Below are 15,317 nucleotides of genomic sequence, written 5' to 3'. Positions count from 1 at the left end.
ATGATATTCCAACCTACTCAACTCAAGTGAAAAACAAATTAACAACAAAAAATAACAATTTATTTAAGTCTTGATTATCACAGAGAATTATGTTATGTTATTTATCGTTAAGAGGAATAATTATTTAAGTTGGTAATAAGGAACCACAACATCACACAAAAAATACACAATCAAAGTGTAGTTGTCAAAATAAAATAAATTATGTTACACCCAAACCTTTTGGGGAATGAAGCTTCAATTCAATTAAACTAATAATTTACATGGCCCGGTATATCCCGCCACGGACATTGACCTAAGCAAAAAAAAAAAATAACAACCCTAACTGTTGAAGCTTCCCCACTTAAAATTAGCCTTTTATTAGTTTACTCTAATATTTACTAGCTAATCTGAGAAAATTTGACATCTTAGGAGTAGTCTGAAAATAAAGAATATAACCCAAGTATATACTCGTAGTACTACGAAGCCGGCTGCGTCTTACCTCACAGGAGTCACTTGTCACATATATATGTACTCTTATCAGTAATATTCAATAATAAAATAGCATCGATTAAATAATGTCAATAAAATTTTAAATAAGCTTATGTATGTATCTCAACTCAAAAGATAAAAGTTGTGATAATAAAAATAAAATAAGTGAATAAAAAAAATGTTATGTTGTGTCACCTAGCTCCACACACAGCAGACTACTTCAGATTCGAGATTCTCCCAGAAATCCAATTCCCAGTCAAAGAAAAACTGCAAGCTTCCAAGCTTCACCTCTTCCACTTCACAATACGCCAAGCTCTGGTAGTGGTCTAGGTTAGACGTTAGCTCACAGTTGCTTAAAATCTCCTTCTAGATTAGAGCCAGTAGAGTACATAACCCCAAAACGAAAGCACCATGTGGCATGAAGAAATCAGGTCCGTACAAAAAAAATCCGTCCAAAATCCATGTTATGTAGCTTTGCTAATTAAATTGTCCCCTGCCAATGCCAATCAGAACCGCTATTTTGCCGATGTTCGAGGGCACGTGAAAAATTATTAGGTTTTAAATCGCCATAAAGGCCAGTAAATTCAACAAAACAACAAATTACAGCATTACGCCCAAAAAGTTGATTTACTATCACCACATTTAGTCAATTATATCCCCATATAGGTAAAATTCACACGAATTTCAAAAAGAACTAAAGCACTCTTCACTTCATGACGGCGGTCTGGGAAAAGGAACGACCGCAAAGGTCAAACCCGTATTTAAGCAATCACGCACAAAGTGTATTGCCAATCGAAATATATAACAAAATAACTTAACTTTTTTTATAAGTACCATAAAACCTTTTATAAAAAATAAATAACAAAATTTGTGGCCCAAGGAAGTTGGCAATGAAAATATGTGTCACTATGACAATCAATTTCGATTTTGCCAAGACCAGCAACTTCTTGCTATCTTCCAAGAAAACTAATATTTACATTAGATAAAAAGAGACAAAAATTAGATAGGTCAGTCCGAGTAAAATCAACCAGCATATCTGGTATGGTCAAGCCAAAATCAGATATTGTACTATGAACAGTACAACATACACAATAATTGTACATGCCCAATTAATCATTATTCGTTATAAAATAATTAAATAATCAATATGGGATATAATTTAAATTCTAAAATATTTCTTTAGTCCAGAACCGGGTTTTATAAGAGTATAAATAAAATTTCATTAACAACCAGTACAATATGAAGCTGAAATGTACAAAACTAAATGTGTCCTTAAAAAAAAAGAATACTGTAATTTGAAATGGCTAGAGAACAGAATTATGGTTTACTTGGGAGGCTATTACAGAGAGGGCATTACTAGTATCAATCATTAATATTTGTAAAATATCTATTTTGAAAATATAACTGTAATCAGTGCTTTTAATAAAGAGTATAAAATGCCAATTTTAACCTGTAACACACTGCACTATATTTAGAAATTTTATATAAATAACATTGCTTTTATTAACTATTTTAACAAATATAGAGCACTGTACAGACTAACAATTAAGACTGCAAAGCAAAAATACTTTAAAAGTCGCTTAGGTAATTCAAATAATGTTCAGGGGGAGGCTTGGAAGATAGTAAATGAACTAAGAGGTAAACGGGGCAGTATTGTAAAGGTAAATATTGAACCTAATAGGCTGAATAACTTCTACTGTACCATAGGTAGTAACATAGCAAGTCAAATTCAGGGTTTTTCCAACTATGAACAGTTTTTTGAGTATAGGGCTGGACCAGATTCTTTCTTCTTTTTGCCAACTGATTTAGTTAAGTTTAAGTACTCTAAAGGAGATAAAGAAGAAAAATACGTCTGGCTATGATAGACTTAATGTACGGTTATTTTTCAATTTACCTGATTCGGCACTGGAAGTACTTGTATCTGCAATTAATCATTCTTTCAATAATGGCCAATTTCCCAATTGTCTTAAAGTAGCCAGAATCATGCCTTTGTTTAAGGGGGGAGCTTCAGAATCACCCTCTTCTTAGAGACCAATAGCATTGCTTTCCACCCTCTCAAAAATCATCGAGAAATCGGTTAAAAAGCGACTTATGTGATATTTAGCTGAAAAGCAAATTATAAGATCAGAGCAATTTGGGTTTCAAATTGCCAAGGGAACATCAGATGCAATCTTTTCATTCTTTGAGTCCTTATTTCTGAGCTTGAACAGTGGTGATTATTGCTGCAGCAGTGTTTTGTGACTTGACCAAAGTATTTGACTGGGTTAGTCACGAAATACTGCTGTGGAAGCTTGAGCGGTATGGATTCAGAGGTCTGGCTCTTCAGTGGTTTGGGTCTTATTTGCATACTAGAATGCAGAGTGTTTCTGTGGATGGTGTCCTTTCAAGGCAGCAGCTTGTGACTCATGGTGTTCCTCAGGGTTCAGTTCTTGGGCCACTTCTATTCCTCATTTATATTAATGACATGGCCAATCTTAGGATCTCAGGTAAATTCATTCAGTTTGCAGATGATTCAACAATTTTATGGCATGACACGAGTGCGATGAATCTAAATACCACAGTTAACAGAGATATTGTTGAAATCAAGAAATGGTGTGATTCCAACAAAATTTTAAATGCAATTTAAATGATGTGTTTTTAGAGAATCACATTCCAAACAACTTAGACGAAAATAAATTTTTAGGTTTATTTGTTGATAATAAACTAAAATTTGAGGGCTATATCACGCAATTGTGTAGACAAATATCAGCAAATTGTTATGCTCAAGTGGTCGCAGGAGAGGTTGATTTTGACATGGCGAGAAATGTTTATTTTTCTTTAATTGAGTCCCATTTAAGGTATGGTTTGTGTTTCTGGGGTGCATGCACACATTAATTATTTAATAGTGTTTTTGTTTTGCAAAAGAGAGCGATCAGACGTCTGTGTAATGTGAGTATGAAAGAGTCTTGCAAACAGCTATTTATGACTCATCAAATCCTAACCCTTCCTGCCTTATTTATATTGGAATCTGTTTGCCTCGTTCATAAGAAACTTAGAATATATTTATATTCTATATTATAAACCTTTTATATTTGATGGTAAAAAACTCTTTAATCATCTTCCTGCAGATTTGAAAGGTATAGGTAGCTGGAAACTTTTTAGAAAACGTGTTAAAAAACTCTTAGTTGCAAAGGGCTATTATGAAATAATTTTTGTAGGATAAGTATTAGTCATTTTTACCTTTTTCTTGCAGGACTTTAGGTATATTCTTTATATTTTTTACACCATATCATTTCGCCTAATTTATTTCTGTGATTCATTTTTTTTACAGTTTTACATTAGCTTTGTATGTTCTGGTTCAGAGTCTTGGAGGAGTATTTCTGAAGAATGGGGATGTTGTTGGTTTTACCGGTATAGGTAAACCATATTCATGGAAGCAGAATGCCTTTAGGATGTAGCATGCTAAATAACCTTTTTTACATGTTTGTGTATATGTTTTTCTTTTTTACAGCTTTGTCAACAAATTTACTTTTATGACAATAAAGCATATATTGATTTTGATTTGATCTGAACCATTTTTTCTAGAATGTCGAGTTTGGGTTCGATCCCGGGTTCCACATATTTTAAATATGACTATTGCGACTTTTCAATTTATAGTCAGTTCCAAAATTATTTAAAACACCAAGGTTTCCTAGTATATATGGAGGAGAACCAGGGTTTTACCTTCGAGCTTTGCGCCAAGATGGACAATATTTTAACTTCTATCGATTAAATAAATAATAGCGGGCGCGGACTATAAACACTTGCTGGCGAACGACATATGCTGCGTTCTCGATTTCAAAAAGAGTTCTTATTTTATTAGAGAGTTTAAGTGCAGCAAATCCTACGTGCGTAAGGATGCCACGCCTGCGCATTTCATTCATTTTCACGTTTCGCTTGAAATACGGGCTACGGGTGTACGTTATTCTGCGTTGCTCCATGGGACTAATTTACTGCACGTACGTATACGCGGAACGTCCCGAGCATCAACGATTCGACTCGATTCCAGTGCGGATTAGGTTTTAGGTTATGTTATGATAGGGATCATCCCAAACAAAAACAAAGGTGCAAAAGTTTTGTAGTTTGATTATATTAGTTTTGGGTTTTGGTTGGGGCTAACTATTAGGTAGGTATCTATAAAAAATAACAAATCAAAACACTACTAATCAAAAAATACAATTTCCTAAATTTCTATTACTAAAAAGCAATAGTAAATGAAAGACAAATTAATAAAAATTATCCCGCCTGGCACTTGACAAATGACAAGTCGCTGTCAATTCTGTCACGTCACGTCAACACGCAGAAAATATTTCGCTTAAACTCATTTCGCAGGACACCTAACGTTATACTCGTGCGTGCGTTAACCTCGTTTAACGTGCGTAAATCTTGGCTACGTCGTCGCTGCACTTATACTCTCTATTATTATTTAAAAAAAACGCACTAAAAGCACTCAAAATGTCCTTTTAATGCTAATATAGCATCTAAACGTAAACAACGAGCGCAGTTGCCAAATACCTTTATCCAAAGAATTTTTCGGTTGTAATTTAAAGCGTTCCCGTTCTGTGTGGAAATTTGGTGATTTAAAATCCAAATATTAATTGTTATTAGTGAGTAGTATAAATTTAGCAGAAAATAGTTTTGGTTATTAAACGAATTTCACAACTTTCTTTTGCTTTATAATAAAGAATGCAATTCAATTTCTACTAATTACAATAATTTATTATATCACTTTATTTTCTTCTGATAAAATTGCATAATCACTGGTAACATGGAATACTAAGCATGTTTATCAACAAAATATCCCCTCTGCCCCCTGTGTAGATGAGTAGATGTTGCGCTCAATCCAAAACATCCAGTGTTTATTCTAGTGAGTTCAATGTTCAAAGGAAATAACAAAATGCTTTTTTACTACAAAATCATAATATATTACTATATAGCTACAAAAACTATTGCTATTATATAATACATAAAGTATTTTCAGTGTTCACAGAAATTTGGGCCTCTTGCATTATTCTAAGTCTAGGTCCTAGGGGGATTCCCATTTTTTGTAATCTTTCTTCACTTAGGTAGGGAAGCTCGACCATGCCAATCTTTTCATTTTCAAAAATATTCGCATATTTCTAAAATTCAATACAAAATATACCGTAAACATTAAGTATATTCTTCCAAACAAAAGCCATATTTTAACGAGTAAGCGGCTATAAGCGTCTTTAAGACATCTGATTCGAGCGATCAAGTCATGACGTCACTGTATACAAGACCTTAAGCAGCCACGGTCACAAAATATAATTAAGCTGGCAAGGAGCGCAACATTGCCGATTCTTCAGAAAAAGAGCGACCGATCGTGTTACATTTCTGTTTGGTTTAAGTACCTTTTGGCCTTTGAGGTTTTGTTTTATTTTGTTGGCCAGTGACTATGAACTAACCTACTCTTAGTATTTATGCCTCGTTTCGTCTCTTCAAGCAAAATCTAAACGATTTCAGATAGAGACAAATGGTCTGCAATTTTACGTTCAATTTTTTTTTAAGTTATCCACTATTTTATATTTTGTCAACATTTTTGTAAGAAATATTTCTTACCAAAAACCACAAATTTTGAAAAGGAACAGGATTTTAATTTTATATTACTGGACAGCTTTTAAAAAGTTAAAGACAGACAAATGCAACCAAGAGAGAAAAAAACCACGCAACGTTTTTTTCTCTCTCAAATCGTTTGGACTTTATTAGCATGTTAAAGATGCAAAAAGGTTAGCAATATATAGACTTTTTTTAACGCATCGCCTTATGTGCTGTCACTGCATAGCGTAGGTATGCTTCAAAAATTTCAGATCAGATAATTTGTGAAACACCTTTAATTTACCATTTTTTTTCCTCTTTACACGATACTTAATTATATTGCTCTCATTTATTAATTAAAATTAATCCAAAAGAATAGTTTTATTTCATCCAGAATTTGGGATCGGTTTTGGCGGAGGTGAAGCAACAGGTAAAAATGAATCACTAAGAAAATGTTATGTAATGCTCATAAAAAAATCTTACTATCTAAAATCGGAGTTGATGGAGGTATAACCTTTATAGCACCAACCAAAAATTTACAAAGCAAAATCAACTTATTAAATAGCCATCCACTAAGAAAAGAACTTTTCGATTTAGACGTAATATTATTGTAAATAAAAGCTTCGTATATTACATTCTGTATATTATGCGATCACTATAATAACGCTGTTCTTGTTGTGAGTGTTTACTATATAAAATTTTAATCATTTTATATTCAATAACTGAATGTATAAATCTTGATGGACTCTTTTTAATGGCCATACCATTTAGCATACATCCTTAGGTATATTGATATTGATAAAGTTATATACTTTAACCACTTTATACATATATTATACATCCTATATATAATATATGTATAAAGGGTAGGTATACCTACCTACAAGAGAAATTTAAAAGCATTTAATAATTCTATTAAAATTATGCGAACATAAAAACGTTAATAGCTATATATTCAGACTCGTGTTAATGTCATATATTTTATAGATCTACCAATTAAATGCTTAATGCGGTTAAGAATAAAAAAACCTTATTTTTTAAACCAGAGAAAATACCGCAGTTCTGCCTTAATTGCAGTCAACTTGGCAACCGTGCCCGCATAACCCCCTGTCAATCAAATTGTGACCGTTCCTCTTTAAGGTCTTGTGTCACCGTATAAGGCGTTTGTTAGCGGTATCACTCAATATGTCAAAGTCAAAGGGAAGATATACAAACAATAAATATAGATATAAATTTTTTGATATTTTTTTAGAGTTAAGAAGCATTATATTTCTTAGTATTAGTTTTAATTTATTTAATATTATTGTATATGAGACAGTTAAGATATCCAGACCAAATAAAAATGCAAAAAAGAATAAATTGTCAAAAGAGCGAAGAGATTTGCAAAAAATACAGTGAAGAACGTAAAGGTGAGGTTGCGCGGATATTTTTTTAAATTGATTTTTGATTAGTTTGTGTTTATTTCTGTGGAAAAAATATGAGTGAGGTTATGTTTACGCCAGTAACTTTTTGTTTATTCTATTTCCTCTTGGACAAATGTCTGCCCTTTATAAACCTTTTCAGGGCGAAATTAATTTGTATTTTGTTACTATCTAGATCTGATTTTAAAAACGTATGAGATCGGATACATTTTTAAAATCAGATAAATCAGAAAAATGTATTAGACTCAAAACGTTTTGAACACTTAGACAAATGGGTATTTTCATGGTTTAGGTCAGTCTTCAAAACGAATTCATTACCGATGAAAAGTATAGCTGATATTTAGATTCTGACAGCTGTTAGACATGACGTCATTCGAGCGCAACCATACGATGACGTAACGTTTAAGATATCGTAAGGCAACCAAGTAACTCGCTAAAATATGGCTAAGACCTGTCAAGAGTCGGTAGATTAGAGTATATACAGGGTAGTCTATTAAAAACAGACCAGCAAGGTTTCTGGCTCTGTGAACATTTTAAGAAATCCTCGAAACCGTATACTTGTTGTCAGGGGGACATGTTTACACATGAATTTTATCACTAACCTCAACCCCTTAGTGGGGACAGCATTCACCCTTATTTTTTACATAAGAAGAAGTGTGTTGTGATACATCTTCACAAAGGACATTAAATGTTTTTTAAATTGGGGTTTCGATTTTTCCAATTTTGAGTTACAGGTTATATAAAATTTTATCTTATTAAAAATATTGTTTGCTTTACTTTTGTATGGAGGTGACTCGATGCGTGGAAAATAGTCTAGGAAAATTTAATGCCCTTTCAAATATATTACAACAAACCTCTCCTCATTTGAAGAAGGGGTTGAACTTATAGTGATGGGCCTTATGTGGAAATATGTATATTTTGAATTTACTATAATATTAAAATATGCACAAAAGGAAGCACAAAATAAATCAAAGCTATTAATATATATACAGGGTGTTCCGTTAATCATGTTACAAACTTCTAGGGTAGATAGAAAACGTCAAAAGAAAAACAAAAGTTCATATAAACATGGGTCCGGAAAAGCTTCCTCAATCCTCAGGAAGCTAGAGCTCTTTGAAAATAACCTTTAAAAACGAGTTTTTTTTTTAATAGCTCCAGAACTACTTTAGCTACTGCAACCAATTTTGGGAGGTAAATTATTCTTAGTATGTTTATTCTTTTGAACCTACTAAATAAAAAAAATATTTACCAGGGGCTTCAGAATCAGGGGGGTATTTGGTAAATTTAGGCCCATTTCTTTAAGACTTTAATTTCTGCCCGTTTGGGCATTAGATTATGATGTTCCTATGCTTTTTACATAAAAAAGGTGCTCTTAGTAAAAGTCGGTAAATGGTAAATATCACCGTTTTTGTGAAAATTGACGAAAAGCAAGTTATGAGATACAAAAATGAATTACCTATTATTATTAATAAACAATTTAAAAAAAATCTGGCGTAAATAAAAAATAAATGTTTAAAAAAAGTTAAGGTAGCCACTTTATTAAATTGGTACTCAAATTAATTAACTGTCACTTTAATACCTTGAGGCATAAAATGTTTAAATGATTTTAAGTGTAATAAAAAACCAACAAATTACCAATTTTAGAAACGTAAACAAATTTTATTATTAGTATTACAAAAATAAACTTAAAATATTAATTGCTCAAAATGCCGGCCGCCACGATCGATACATTTATTGTATCTACGCACCATATTAAGGTTGACGTGGTTAAAAATATCAGACGTGGTTTGGATTACTTCAGCAGCTGCGGAAGTTCTGGCCACCAGGTCTTTTTCTAACTCGACTGGAGTTTCATATACGAGACTTTTCATATGCCCCCAAAGAAAAAAATCTAAGGGTGTCAAATCTGGTGAGCGGGCTGGCCAGGTGACAGGGCTTCCGCGGCCAATCCAGCGCCTCAGCGCTGACTTTTACTAGGAGCACCTTTTTTATGTAAAAAGCATAGGAACATCATAATCTAATGCCCAAACGGGCAGAAATTAAAGTCTTAAAGAAATGGACCTAAATTTACCAAATACCCCTCTGATTCTGAAGCCCCTGGTAAATATTTTTTTTTATTTAGTAGGTTCAAAAGAATAAACATACTAAGAATAATTTACCTCCCAAAATTGGTTGCGGTAGCTAAAGTAGTTCCGGAGCTATTAAAAAAAACTCATTTTTTAAGGTTATTTTCAAAGAGCTCTAGCTCCCTGAGGAAGCTTTTCCGGACCCATGTTTATATGAACTTTTGTTTTTCTTTTGACGTTTTCTATCTGCCCTAGAAGTTTTTAACATGATCAACGGAACACTCTGTATATAGGGTGTCCGCTAATTAATGGTCCATGGAAAAACCACAGACTCCTGATGTAAAAATATTACGATTTAACTATATTTACCTATATCCAAAAGTTGATATTAACTGAGATACAGGGTGTTAAACTTTAACAAAAGTTAACTTTTTTTCACAAAAATTTGTAGTTAGGGGTTTTTTAGGTCGAGAAATTCATTTTTTTAACTAATTGAGTGTACAATGTAGGGGGCGCTGTCTGCGACATCTTTTTCTCTTTCATAAGGTCATAACTTTTTTGTGGTTAACTGTATTTAAGTTTTTATTGAAAATAATACTTTTTTCATATTTTTTACGTAAAAAAGGTATACTACTTTCGGTTATACTACTACTTACTACTACTTTTCGCTCAGAGTCGCCGTTTTCGAGATATCTGCCTTCAAATTATTTAGTACAGCAGCTCAAGCAAGCAATAATGTCTTGTTACTCTTTACCAATCATTTTTTACATCATAAATAATATTTTAGTATAAGTCATTGAGAATAATGCAGACAAAAATTGGATTATCATTTAATTAACTTTATTTAAAATAACTATGACACTAGAAAATCTATTGAAAGAAAATAACATTAACGAAAACAAACTTAACTATGCGACTGATAACTTTTCCATTTTGAAACTGTGACGAGATTTAGTAAAAAAATAGATCTGCTTTTGACAAAAACTGTTTAAAATGTCTACCATTCACTTCAATACATTTACCAGTTCTTTTGCTAAAAGATCTCCTAATTTTTAAAAATAATTGTTCGTTTCGTAGCTTTTGTGCAGCATATAAAATTCTCTGCCATAGTTCTTCTCTGGAATTCACTATTTCTTTGTAAACGAGCGACTTCATATAGCCCCATACACAAAAATCCAGCGGGTAAAAAACGGGACTTCGCGCCGGTCATGGCCTCTGGCTCCCACGACCTATCCAGCGATTAGGAAAACGGTTGTTCAGGTACTCTCTGACAGCTCTAGAGAAGTGTACTGGTGCTCCGTCTTGCATGAAATACATATGTTGCCTTATGTCCAGCAGAATATCATCGAGAAAATCTGGTAAATGTGTTTCTAGGAACTCAAGGTAGAGTTCCCCGTTTAAATTGCGCGGTAGTTCGAAAAGGCCCAATAAATGATTATCGATTATACCACACCATACATTAATTTTTAATTCATGTTGGAAATGACGTTCGTGTACTGAATGTGGATAATACCCATGTGTATTTATTTCTAAAATTGAAAATGCCTCTACGTGTAAACGTTGCTTCATCAGTAAATAGTATCTTATTCAGAAACATGGGGTCGGCATTTATTTGGGCACGACAAAAACGGGCAAATTCTATCCTGGGCGCAAAATCATTTTCTAATAAATTTTGCACAGGAGTCAAATGATACGGATAAAGACCCTCTTCGTGAAATATTTTACAAATGGATGACTTGCCTACTCCAGTTGCCGCAGCAGCATGTCTTGCACTTATTTCCGGATTTTCAGCCACGCGGACCAGAATTTCTTCTTCTTGTTCTGGAGTTATAACCTTCGGGCGCCCTGCGGAATTCCGTTTAGGACGAAATGTACCTGTTTCTCCTAATCGATCGTAAAAATTTTTGAAGATCTTGAAATCAGGTTGTCTTCGATTTGGATAGAGTTCTGATTATCGTCTATAGGCTTCGCGTCCATTAAAATTTGCCTGCGCATATACACACAACATATCCCTCATTTCGGCATTTGAAAAAAGATTGTGCCTCGGCATTGTTTCTCAACTTACGAAAAATTTAAAAATTCAACAAAACAGTAAACTGGATGCCAAATCACAGAAAACACTAATTAAATATTTTCTGACAACTTTAAACTAATCAACAAACAACAACAACATGGCGGTTTCCTAATAACTGCGTCTCTAAAGTTCGTTTGCTTTCTCATAGCTTACTTTAAAAAAGTGAATTATTTCCCGATTATATTAATTATTCAGCCGGGGTCGAGTGCATGGTACACTAAATAATTTAAATAAAAATATCTCCAAAACGGTAACTCTGAGCGACTTAAACTTAGTATACCTTTTTTACGTAAAAAATATGAAAAAAGTATTATTTTCAATAAAAACTTAAATACAGTTAAGCACAAAAAAGTTATGACCTTATGAAAGAGAAAAAGATGTCGCAGACAGCGCCCCCTACATTGTACACTCAATTTGTTAAAAAAATGAATTTCTCGTCCTAAAAAAGCCCTAACTACAAATTTTTGTGAAAAAAAGTTACCCTTTGTTAAAGTTATTGGGGAAAAACAAAAAAAAAGTTTTAAGTTTAACACCCTGTATCTCAGTTAATATCAACTTTTGGATATAGGTAAATATAGTTAAATCGTAATATTTTTTTTACATCCGGAGTCTGTGGTTTTTCCATGTACCATTAATTAGCGGACACCCTGTATAAACAGTTTTGCAATAAGATAATATATAGCGAGGGCGTAAAGTTTCGCACAAATTTAATAAAAATGAGAAACTAAAGTAATAACATGATTACGTCATTATGATATTGATATATATTATGACCGAAGAGGCTTACAGTGTATGTGTATCTCAGAAATATTCAAGGGAAATAAATTGCATACATATTTTGTACATATATCATATTCTAGTAAACCCAGCAAGAGTGACAAAGTGATACCCGCCGATTATTATGATTCCACCACGATTTCCGTAATGAACCTGCAATCCCCAAGGCAATTGCTTGGAAATAGTAACACAATAGTTTTTAGCCATCATTTAATATGACTATCATGTTTTGGTAATGGGCCTTCACTATAAAAAATTATTTTACACCACTATAAGAAAAGAAATGAATGAGTCCATCACGTCGTGTTCGCTAATGGGCCTATGGGTTTTTGGTCTGGCTGCATTTTAAAAATATACTCTAGCCAAAGAGCGGACTAATAATAATAGGCTAATTTGTAATTAATTTTTAATTACCTCGTATCCTAACTTCCTTAAAAATAGTCTCAAGAGAGGTGGTTCATCTCCAAAGAACTTTGTAAGTTTTTTTACTCTTGTTGGATTAGCTAAAGTTGGTAGTTCCACGTTGGTTATTGTTCTTAAGGTTTGAGACCTGTAATGGAGAAGTTCATGTGCTGTACGGCATGCTGTATAATTTAAAACTAATAAAACGTAAATCAACTTCAATATTAAGAAATAAATTGACGTACCTAACATTTAACATATTAGTTTGTGCCCGTAGTGCAGCAACTTCTTGCCTGACAGATTCTATTTCCTGTACCACCAGATGTTGAGTTCTCATTTCGCTAGACAAATGAGCAACACTTCTGGCTAGGGTTACTACATGAGCCTCCAGTCTTTGAAATCTACGGTTTGTATTTCTTGGTATTTCTCGACCTCTTCGTCGATCTTCAGGAACTCCTCTAGGATACCGCCTATCTCGTCTCACCGAACTTACCGATGAAGATGGTAAGGAGGACATACTTCCATGTCTATAAAAAATGATTAACGACTTTACTACTACTTTTTTCTGATTAGTGCACAACTGCATAAGAAATTGTACCTTTTTTTATGAAACCTAGGATCTGAAGGTTGATAACGATTACCAACTCTTTTGTTTACCCCTAAGAATTTCAGTACTTCGGAATACATATTTTCTAACCCTTCCAGTTGCCTCCTAATTGCTTTGGTATCAGCTGCACTTAAATTAGTGTCTGAGTCACTTTGACCATCCAAAATTGACTCCAGATCCAGTGATCTGGTGGTTGTTGATGTTATATCGGTGCTTTCTAATCTAAAAACTAACATTAAATCAAAAATAGATTTTCCTACGTTGCCGTAACGTTGAGTCAAAATAAACTACAAAAGTAAGTTAAAATTTACTTTGTTTTCCTCTGAGGGCAGTGTTATAATCTACTTTTCCCATATATTTGCTGCTCTTCCTTCTGTCGTCATATAAATCTTTAGAATGCATTCTTTCTTTATCATAGTATCCACCTCGCCTTGGCGGCAGTCTAAAAATAGTATAGTTTGAATACTTTTAACTAGTTACTTAACTTAGAATTACTTAGTTAAGAATTAATAAAAACATTTAAACTTATATAGGTATCCAATAATTAGGTAAACCATTGATTTCATTCAAATTTATTTGGATATTTTCTTCAAGTATCTTACCCCTTGATACTATCCGAATTCTTTGGTGTTAAGGAAGGTGATAAGTTATCCCCTGAAAGAGGCGGAAGGGGTGGTGTGATAGACGATATGCTTCCGCCACTGACAATAGACCTATTTATACCATGACTGTTCCCTTGAAGTGACAGTTCTAACAATTTTGGTTCTAAAATATGCCTGAGCTCCTTCTCGACAATGTCAACCCACTCCGAATCGTTTTCTAAAATATAAAAATTATTTACCAGCGATAAAAATTAATTAAAATAAGACAGTAATAATCAAAAACATTTTTATGTTGTTTTTAAAAATTATAATTTCTTAAATATTTTGAGAATACTGCTTTGAGAAGTAACAAAATTGCTCACATATAACTAAAACTAACAAGAACAATACTATTTCAAATGATAATTTAAATTAAGTTTTCACAATATAAACTCAGGTTATTGGATTTGAACCTGAATTTTCGAGCATTAAAATATAAAAAACGGCTATTTAACAATTTACGACCAAACAGCGTGTTAAAAGTATTTAAACCTATTACGAAAACGGCCGACCTGAGAGAATAATTCGGAATTTAATTTAAAAAATTAAGCAAACTGGCTCTATAGCTCTATAGCCTCGACACCTCTCGGCATACTCGTAGACGTCGTCCTTAACATAATATTGCTATTGTTTGCGAAAGTGTGGCCAAAAATCCAAAAACATCAATTCGTTCTTTTTACAAAAGATTTGTAGTTACATCTATACAAATTCTTAGTTAATTTTTAGATAGAGAACGCTGTTATCGCGGTTTATGACAATGGTTATATGTTGTAGAATCAATTGGAAGACATGAACATAGAACATTTTTCGTTTTATTAAACGGCGACAATCAATTATTGGTCGCCGCGATCTTGAGGTTTAAATCTTTTTTTCAAGAACACAATTTGCAAGAAAAACTAAATCCTTCAACAGGAAAATATTGCAGCTGAAAGAAGAGATCAGGCATGAACTAAGAGATTAGATGAAATTATCGGCATGGAACCTGATTTGTTCTGCAGAGAAGTCGAAAATATCCTCACATAAGTTATTATATTATTTAATATTGTATACGAAAGCCGTGCGTATACTAATTCATGCATTTCACCAGTTTTATGGTCCATACAGAGTTCCTCTTCAACACTTCTACGTGATGGTGTTGAATCCACTTTTAAGGCACTACAAAGTATTGCTTCTAGTCGCTCTTGCTCCTGAACCTTTTCGAAAAAAGATTCTTCTACTTAAGTGTGACAATTATGACAATCTTGAAGACAAACGAATGTCTCGAAACCACCTTTAAAATTGTTTTTT

General features: G+C 33.1%; 1 protein-coding gene across 3 annotated transcripts in view; it reads right to left on the bottom strand.

Annotated features, from left to right (window-relative positions):
* Positions 1 to 5,393: 5,393 nt before the first annotated feature.
* Positions 5,394 to 15,317, bottom strand: part of LOC126735428 (uncharacterized) — a 68,035-nt gene continuing 58,111 nt past the window's right edge. For all 3 annotated transcript variants that reach the window (XM_050439411.1, XM_050439410.1, XM_050439412.1), the window contains exons 11-16: positions 13,992 to 14,208; positions 13,701 to 13,831; positions 13,381 to 13,618; positions 13,028 to 13,309; positions 12,795 to 12,930; positions 5,394 to 5,606 (exon numbers count right to left, since the gene is read on the bottom strand). In XM_050439411.1, coding sequence (XP_050295368.1) covers positions 5,442 to 5,606; positions 12,795 to 12,930; positions 13,028 to 13,309; positions 13,381 to 13,618; positions 13,701 to 13,831; positions 13,992 to 14,208 — 1,169 coding nt within the window. In that variant the 3' untranslated portion in view covers positions 5,394 to 5,441. The remainder of the gene's footprint in view (positions 5,607 to 12,794; positions 12,931 to 13,027; positions 13,310 to 13,380; positions 13,619 to 13,700; positions 13,832 to 13,991; positions 14,209 to 15,317) is intronic.

The sequence above is a fragment of the Anthonomus grandis genome, chromosome 4 (assembly GCF_022605725.1).
Source record: "Anthonomus grandis grandis chromosome 4, icAntGran1.3, whole genome shotgun sequence".
In the NCBI taxonomy this organism is placed as follows: Eukaryota; Metazoa; Arthropoda; class Insecta; order Coleoptera; family Curculionidae; genus Anthonomus; species Anthonomus grandis.
The sequence above is the reverse complement of the archived record's forward strand: the minus strand, read 5'-3'. Positions and strand labels throughout refer to the sequence as shown.